Source organism: Vombatus ursinus, unplaced genomic scaffold (genome assembly GCF_900497805.2).
Source record: "Vombatus ursinus unplaced genomic scaffold, bare-nosed wombat genome assembly UNPS02014781.1, whole genome shotgun sequence".
NCBI classification, from domain to species: Eukaryota; Metazoa; Chordata; class Mammalia; order Diprotodontia; family Vombatidae; genus Vombatus; species Vombatus ursinus.
Window position 1 is genome coordinate 24,193,023 of NW_020954559.1, and position 9,225 is coordinate 24,202,247.

At 38.4% G+C, this 9,225-nt stretch overlaps 1 protein-coding gene across 1 annotated transcript in view; it reads right to left on the reverse strand.

Moving 5' to 3' along the window:
• The window catches only part of LOC114046350 (sodium/hydrogen exchanger 4-like), an 81,088-nt gene that overhangs the window by 61,772 nt on the left and 10,091 nt on the right, over positions 1-9,225 (reverse strand). The window contains exon 2 of the mRNA XM_027866657.1: positions 757-1,220. Coding sequence (XP_027722458.1) covers positions 757-1,220 — 464 coding nt within the window. The remainder of the gene's footprint in view (positions 1-756; positions 1,221-9,225) is intronic.

Below are 9,225 nucleotides of genomic sequence, written 5' to 3' on the forward strand. Positions count from 1 at the left end.
CATTGACTTGTCCTCTGAGTAAATTTCCCCCTCTTCTTTACCTGAATGTAGCTAATATGGGATTACAAGATTTAAAGTTATGTAAGGGACCAGAGAGGTCATCTAATCTAACTTTATAGATAGAATAAACTGAGGCCCACAGAAGTTAGGTGATTTGTTTAAGGCCATACTGGTAGAACACATCAGAACAAGAATTTTAACTCAGGATCTTTTGCTCCTAATCCAGTGTTCTTTTTCCAACATTAGTTTTTCTCTTATAAAAAGCTACATTTGTACCTATTCCATGGTTAGTCACCCAATTGGGAGTGATTTAAAAGCTATTATTTAAAAAGAAAAAAAACCTACTCCCCAGTCTTCTGCCATCAAAGTAATATTCATTTAACTCAATTCTTTTGGAAACAAGAAGGATAAAACAGGAGGATAAAACCCTTTAACTATTGCTTCTTCCACAGTGTGAAAGCCCAGAAGAGCCCTTAGCAACAATTTCTGCATGCTAAGTGGAAAATTGAATTTAACTACAGAGCTACTTGTTATGTTATTTTTTAGTCTACCAAATGACAAGTAGAATTAGTAAGCTATCAAGCAAGTAATGCAGACACTAATTAAAATCACCATAATCTATCATATACACCATTGAATCTGAAACCTGTCATGCTTCCCATAATGGCCAATTGGGAACATATCATCTCAATTAGCCCTATGGATACCCAATTATTGCTAACCCCTCACTCAATATTCCCATCCCCTGCAACTTACCACACTTATCCCATCATTGAGCAGGGCCTCTCCAAAGATCATCATGTATAGCTGCTCATTCACATGAGCCTCCTCAAATACTGCCAGCACTGCCACTGGGTCCACCGCAGAGATCATACTCCCAAAGAGCAGATTCTGAAGCAAGTTGACATCACTGAGGCCAAAAGCCTTGACCTGGCATATCAGGTAGAGGGAGAGGCCAATGCCAAAGGCATTCAAGAGGGCCCCCATCCCGGACCACCATAGGATGGAGCCAATGTTCTCAAAAAAGGGCCGGGTGGGCATGAAGTAACCCCCTTCGAGGACAATAGGTGGAAGGAGGTACAGGAAATAAATGCTTGAATCCATTACAGGTGGAGATTTGTGATCAGTGCCAAAGATGATACCCCCCACAAGAGCACCAACAATGATCAGGAGACAGCTCTCTGGCATAAGACCTGGAAGCTTGTGATAGAGATGGAAACCTAGGAGAAAGCAGAGAGGCATGGTTTCCATTCATTCATTCAATAAGCATTTAAATATCTAATATTGTATATGACTGGCAGTGTGTAAGATGCTGAAGTGTGCAAAGACAAAAATAAAATAATATTTTCCCTCAAGGAGTTTACATTCAGTTGGGGGAAACTGTGTATACAGAAAAATAAATGTAAAATATATACAAAAGTAATTTTTAAGAGGTACATGGAGGGAAGGGAGGAATTAGCATTCATTTTTACAAGATTTTGAATTCTAAATTTTTCTCCTTCTTCTGAAAAGGGTAGGCAGTTTGACATAGTTTGTACATGTGCTATTATGTAGAACATATTTCCTTATTCATTACAGTTGTGGAAGAAGAAACAGATCAAAAGAAATAAAAAACACCAAAAAAACAAAGCAAGTGAAAAAAAAAATGTTTCAATCTGCATTCAGAATCCATCAGTTCTTTATCTAGATATGGATATATTTTCCTTTCCTTGAGTCCTTTGTGCTTTTTTTGGATCATTGTGTTGCTGAGAAAAGCTGAGTTATTCATAGTTGATAATCATACAATATCGCTGATACTATGTACAATGTTTTCCTGGTTCTGCTCACTTTACTTTGCATCAGTTTGTACAAGTCTTTCTAGGTTTTTCAGAAATCTGCCTGTTCATCATTTATAAAAATAACGTTAGTATTCCATTACATTCATATACTACAGCTTGTTTAACCATTCCCCCACTGATGGGCATCCCCTCAATTTCTAATTCTTTGCTACCACAAAAAGAGCTGCTATAAATATTTCTGTATATGTGGGTCCTTTTCCCTTTTTTGTGATTTATTTAGGATGCAGACCTAGTAGTGGTATGACTGGATCAAAGGGCATGCACAGTTTGGTTGCCCTTTGGGCATAGTTCCAAAATGCTTTCCAGAATAGTTGGATCAGTTCACAGTGCCCCAATTTTCCCACATCTTCTCCAACATTTAACATTTTCCTTTTTTGTCATATTAGCCAATCTGATGTAAGGTGGTATTTCAGAGTTGTTTTAGTTTGCATTTCTCTAATTGAAAGTGATTTAGAGCACTTCTTCATATGCCTATAGATAGCTTTGATTTCTTCATCTGAAAATTGACTGTTCATATCCTTTGACCATTTATCAATTGGAGAATGGCTTGTATTCTCATAAATTTGACTCAATTCCCTCTCTATATATATCTGATAAATGAGACCTTTATTAGAGACACTTGCTGTAAAGATTGTTTCCCAGCTTTCTTCTTTCCGTCTAATCCTGGTTGCATTGATTTTGTTTGTATGAAAGCTTTTAAATTAATGTAATCAAAATTATCTATTCTACATTTTGCAATGCTCTCTATCTCTTGTTTCATCATGAATTCTTCCCCTTTTCATAGATCTGATAAGTAGATTTCCCCCTGCTCTTCTAATTTGATTGCTTCATTGTCTATGGTACCTTTTAACAAGATGTAGTTTCCTTCTTTATCTCTTTTAATTAGGTCTGTTTTTGCTTCTGCTTTGCCTAAGATTATGACTGCTATCCTTGCCTTTATTTCTTTATTTTTTTTTTTACATCAGGTGAAACATAATAGATTCTGTGCCAGCCCCTTACCTTTACACTATGTATTTCTCTGCATCAAGTGTGTTTCTTGTAAGCAACATATTGTAGGGTTCTGTTTTTTGATCTACTCTGTTATCTGCCTCCATCTTATGGGAGAGTTCATCCCATTCACATTCACAGTTATGACTATTAACTGTGCATTTCCCTCCATCCCATTTTTCCTCCTGTTTGTCCCCTCTCTCCTTTTACCCTTTCCTTCCTCATCTTTGTTTTGTTTTTGTCTACCACCTCCTGCTAAGGCACTTGGGGTATCCTGGTGTTCATATATGCCTGCTCCACTACACTAGGGCTCGGGATCACCTAGTGGTTTGTTGAGGTGGGGTTTGCTGTTGGCTTGCTGGAATGCTTCCCATCCTGGACTGTGCTCCCCTTTTACCACAATGAGACAGACCTTTCTTGTTGTTCCTCCAAGTTTCTTAGGCTAAAAGCCCACTCCACCCCATCTTTCCAATGGCTCTACTCTTCTGGGACTTGTTCTAGGGTGGTTTTTTTAAATGGTTGTTTGGAGGTGAATATGGGAGAGCTATAACAATTTACTGCTCATTCAGTCATTTTGGCTTCCAGAAGTCCTATGTAGTATTCTTTATTGTATCTCCCCACCTTCAATCCACCAAGGATTGCAGCATGGGATATGAACAGAGTTCTGAATCTGGAGTAGAGCTGATTCAATTCAATAAGCAATGGTTAAGCATCACTGTGTGTCAGGCACTGTGCTACCATAGGTGCTGGGGATTTAAGAGAAAAACAAAACTAAAATCTCTAAACCTAAGGAGTTTGCATTTTATTTGAGTCAGAATAATGAGGTTCAAATCTCAGCTCTGCCTTTTTTTTTTCAAGCTGTGTGACTTTAAGCAAAATAAAACTTTTGGGGACCCTAGTTTCTATATCTGCAAAATCAAGATTAGAATTGTTTATTTTTAGGGTCCCTTCTTGATCAGAAAGCAATGAAAATGCTTGTAGACAAGGAAAAGTAAAGAAAAGAGAATGAGAAGCAAAGCTTCAATTGGACTTCAATTAAGCCTGAGCTTGAAACCAGATGTTAGGGATAATAAATAATATAATTATTATTACTCAGAGATATGACAGTTAACTTTAATTCAGTTCAATGATTTAATGTTTGTTAGGCATCTAGTGTGTGTGTGCAGAGCCCTGTGATGGGTGATGGGGGAAAGAATTTAATATTAGGTAAAGCCTAGATGGTGTTCTTATGGCTCTTACATTCCCCTAGGAGGATATGGCATATACACAAATAACTATCAGGGAGAGAGGTATAAAGAAAGTGCTATGTGGTGTCCAAGGTGGGGAAGAGGTTAATCCATCTACCAGAGCCATTACTCCCAGTCTCTTCTCCTTCCTTTCAGAGAAGACTTATTAGAGGAAGCATTATTTGATATGGGTTTCTAAGGATGGGAAGAGGCCATTCTAATCTAATCCAATCTAAAAGGGATTCATTACTAGGATGATTATAGAAGTAGTAATTGAGGAGGAGACAGATTTGAAAGGTAGAATCACATAACTTGGTAACTGATTGACTATAAAATCACAAAATTAAAATTGGAAGAAATCCTTAGACGTCCTTTAGCCCAACTTTGACTTGAAGCATGAAACTTCTTACAACATCCTCTAATACATGGTTAATTGTTTAATCAAACATTCAGTAATAGGGAGCTCACTCCTTCATGAGAAATCCATGGTATTTTCCAAATTTATAGAAGCCTCTTCCTTATATTGAGCACTAATCTTTTAATCATTTTCCTCTTTTAGTCTCAAATTTCTATTGTGGAATTCCACAAGACAGTCCTTTAAATATCTGAAAATAACTATCATACTTCCTTAAGTTTTCTCTTCTCCAGACTAACTATCCCCAATTCCTTCTAATGTTCCTTATATCACAGGATTCCCATTCACCTTATCATTCCCAGTATTCTTCAGACATCAGAGTCAGGCAGAATGCCAATTCAATTCAATACCTATTTTTAGGTGCTTATAGTGTTCCAGATTTTGAAATACAAAGGCAAAAATGAAAGTATCCATGCTCTTAAAGAACTTAGGTTGTACTGGAGGAATATGTGTAAACAGATAAATTAATATCAACTGATTTAGGGAAGAGGAGAATGTTTTGATAACAACTGTGGGGAGGGTCAGAAAAGGACTCTTTAGGAGATGGTACCTGAACTACTTTAAAGGAAATTAGGTGGGGGAGAGGGGATATATTCCAGATAATTTGCGGAAGGGCATTTAGATAGCTTGGTGGATAGGGCTTGGAATCAAGAAGACTTATCTTTGTGAGTTCAAATCCAGTCTCAGATACTTACAAGCTATATAACCCTGGGCAAGTCACTTAACTCTGTTTTCCTTAGTTTCCTCATCTGTAAAATAATCTGGAGAAAGAAATGGCAAGCTACTTCAGTATCTCTACCAAGAAAACCCCAAATGGGTCACAAAAAGTCAGACATGACTGAAATGACTGACCTGAATTTGAGGAAAAGTACAGAGGCAAAACAGAATGTTGTGTATGGGGACAAGATACCTTCCCCCCTGTAACTGGATTAGCAAATTCATGAAAGGAAGGAATATGAAGTAAGACTGAAATGGTAAGTGAAACCAAAGTTTCAAACATGGGACACTAGATGCCTGGTCCCACTGATAGAAATTGACCAGACACGAGGAAAAGCAGACTTGGAGAAAAAGGATAATAATAATTTCAATTTTAGACATGTTGAGTTTGAAGTATCAGATATTGATTTTGATGCCCTGTAGAAAGTTTGAGATGTGATCCTGGGTGCAGAAGTGGTATTTGAAGCCATATAAATGAATAAGACAGTAGAAGAAGAAGAAGGAGGAGGAGGAGGAGGAGGAGGAAGAACAAGAAGAAGAAGAAGAAGGGAGAAAGTCACAGATAGAACAATGGGAAACACCTGAAGTAGTCAGGATGATGGCAAGGGACTAGCACAGAAGACAGATCAGAAGCTTTTGAGAGGTGAAAAGTCAACCAGAAGAGTGTTGTGTCTCATAAAATAAAGGGGAAAAAAATTAGAGGAGTAAGGGAGTGGTCAACAGGGTCAAATTCTGTATAGGGAAGATTAGCACTGAAAAAGGCTATGAATGAATTTTACTATTACAAGGTCATTAGTGAGTAATTTCAGTAGTATAGAGGATAGAAGACAGATTTCATCAAGTTAAAGTTAGAGAGTGATGTGGAAGTGGAGGCATGATATGTAAACAACTTTTTCAAAAAGCTTGGCAATGAAAAGAAAAAAAATGAAGGGTGAAAAAAGGTTCTTTCTTTTCTTTCTTTTTTTTAAGAATAGGGAATGTTTGTAGGAATATGGAAAAGAAGATGAGAGATGTCTTCTAGGGCGTAGGATGTAATCAAAGGCACAGGGAGATGGGCTAACTTTAGCAAGGATGAGATATACCTCATTTTCTGAAACATAAAGGAAGTAAAAAAAATAGATGATGATGCTTAGAAATTTTGAGGAGTGGAAGAGGTAAGTTGAGGAATTTCTCAATATATGATATCTTTATCAGTGAAGAGATGTCATCTACTTACTGTGAGAGTGGAAATGAGGTTATAGTTGGGAGGCAGGAAGAGAAATAAAAAAGGTTTGAAACAGTTACTATGGTGAACAGGAAAAAGAACCAATAAGAGCAGACAAAAGAATTGCTAAGCAACAGTTAGGGCTTCACTAAGGTTATAACTCTAAATTTACACCCGGTGAAATCAGCTCAATTTTTTACTTTCTTCGGACGCCTGGAATAAGAGAGGAAAAAACAGACAGTGGCTGTTACCCAGGTCTGAGGATTAGTAGATCAGTAATGGCAGAAGGTCCTGGCAGTGAGGAATTTTAAGGTGGCAGCTAATGAATCATTCAGTAGCAGATCATGAGGTCAGGACTGGCTATGAGGCTGATGAAGAGGGAATGAGATAGATGGGGAGGAGAGGTAAGGGTCAAGGGACTAGAGGTGATGATGAGTTTGAAGACCAAAGTGAAGGAGTGGAAATGGTAGAAGGAGATAGAGGCATGTGATCAGAGAACACAGTTCTGAACTTTCAGATCTGGAAGGGGGGAAGAGGGAGGGAACAAGCACTTATCAAGCACACCTACCATGTGCCAGGCATTGTGCTACATGCTTTACAAATGTTAATTCATTTGATACTCAAAACAACCCTGGAGGGCAGGTGCTATTATTATCCCCATTTTATACTTGAAGAAAGATGAAGTTTAAGTGATTTGCCCAGGGCCACATAGTTAGTAAATGTCTGAGGTTGGATCTAAAGTAAAGTCTATCCATTGTGCCATCTAGCTGCCTCTGGCTCAGTTCCCTGGCAGCCTGAAGTTCCAAGTTATGACCATGTGCATGTGACCATGTGTTCCCAAAATGTGGGGGAAAGAGGTCACCGAGTGAGGAGTTTGAGTAATTGAGTGGCTATGGTGTTAGAGGAATTGTTGATATGAATACCGAAGTCCCTGAGCATTATAATAAGAGAAGAATACCATGGGGAGCGGGTAGGGAGAGGGGAGAGGGGGTGCTGGGGAGGGTCAATGCAATAAATCTTGAGAATCTGAAGGGAATGACTTAGAGGTCAATAAATGACTATTACAAGGATAGGGAGAGGGTGGCACATACCACAGATCACAAAGGACGAAAGGTAATTGAGGGAAAGTAATAGATGAATGGCTAAAAGCAGCTCTGGAAATCAAGGAGCAGGCCAATATTTCCTCCTCACCCTGTTCAGTCTTGTCCAACATTCCATGACCCCATTTAGGGATTTCCTAATTATTTATTTATTTTGCTAATTAGTGAAGCAATTGGGGTTAGGTGACTTGCCTAGGGTCACACAGCTGGTAAGTATCAAGTGTCTGAGGCTGGATTTGAACTCAGGTCCTCCTGACTCCAAAGCTGGATCTCTATCCACTGCACCACCTAGCTGCCCCTGATTTCTTGACAAAGATACTGGAGTGGTTTGCTATTTCCTTCTCTAGCTCAGTTGATAGATGAGGAAACTAAAGCAAACAGGGTTAAGTGACTTGCCCAGGGTCACATAGCTAGTAAGTGTCTGATGCCAGATTTGAACTCAGAAAAATGAATCTTCATGACTCCAGGCCAGGCTCTCTATCCACTGTACCATCTAGCTGCCCTCTCCTAACCCTGTTACAGAGATTTGAAGAAGAAATTATAGAAAGATTCAGGCACATGGGGTATTCACAGGGAAAGCCACTTTTCACTTAAAGCAAAAGTAGAAGGGGAAGTAGGGACTGGATGGGGGAGTTTGCCAAGAATGGAGCTGAGATTCTCAAAGTCACAGAATCTTAATTAAAAGGAACCTCAAAGGCCAACTAGTTCAAATGTTACCTGAACATAAATTCCCTTAACAATATCTTTGAAAAGGATTCAGGGCCCCTGTGAATAGCTCAGAAGATTTACATGCATTTCCAACATACACAGGTCTCTGTTTTGATTTTCTCCTTTAATTTTTTTTGTTTGACGATTTTTTAAAAATTTTATTTTATTTTTCAGTTAATGAAAATTCACCTTTCTCTCCCACCTCTTCTGCCACCCTCATTAAAACAGAAAGAAAAACAAAACTCCCATAACAAATATACATAGTCAAGCAAATAAATTCTTTCATTGGTCATGTCCAATATAAATGCCTATATAAATGAAAGGAGGCCAATATATACTAAGCATGTATGCATGTATGCACACATGTGTATATGACATGGCTTATGCAAGAATCTGCACAGACATATGTGACATATATGTGTATATGTGTATGACATAGTCAATGCAGAAATTTGTTTTACTTGGCTATGCATATTTGTTACAGAGATTTTTTTTTCTTTTTGTTTTAATGAGGGGGGTAGAGGAGGTGGAAGGGAAATATATACATATATGTATATACACATATGTATACTTGCACTCTGATTCCATCATCTCTCTGTCAGGTGGTGGGTAGCATGTTTCATCATGAAACATGGAATTGTAGTTGGTCATTGTCTTGATTTGATCAGAATTTTTGTCTTTCAAAGCTGTTTGTCTTTATACTGTTGTTATTATAGATATTGCTCTCCCAGTTCTCACATATGCTGCATCAATTTCAACAAGTCTTCTTAGATTTCTCTGAAATCTTTTCTTAACTCTTTCCCTCCAATATCTTTGACAGTATCTTTGCCAGTGAGGACACAGACTCAGGGATTTGGGAGGTACACCAGGCATAACTTTAAGCAGGCTTGCTCAGTGGCAGCTATATGGAGAGAGACAGAGAGACAGACAGAGAGAGAGAGACAGAGAGAAATAGAGAGAGAGACACAGAGAGAGAGAGAGACAGAGAGAGAGAGGGAGAGAGAGAGAGAGAGAGAGAGAGAGAGAGAGA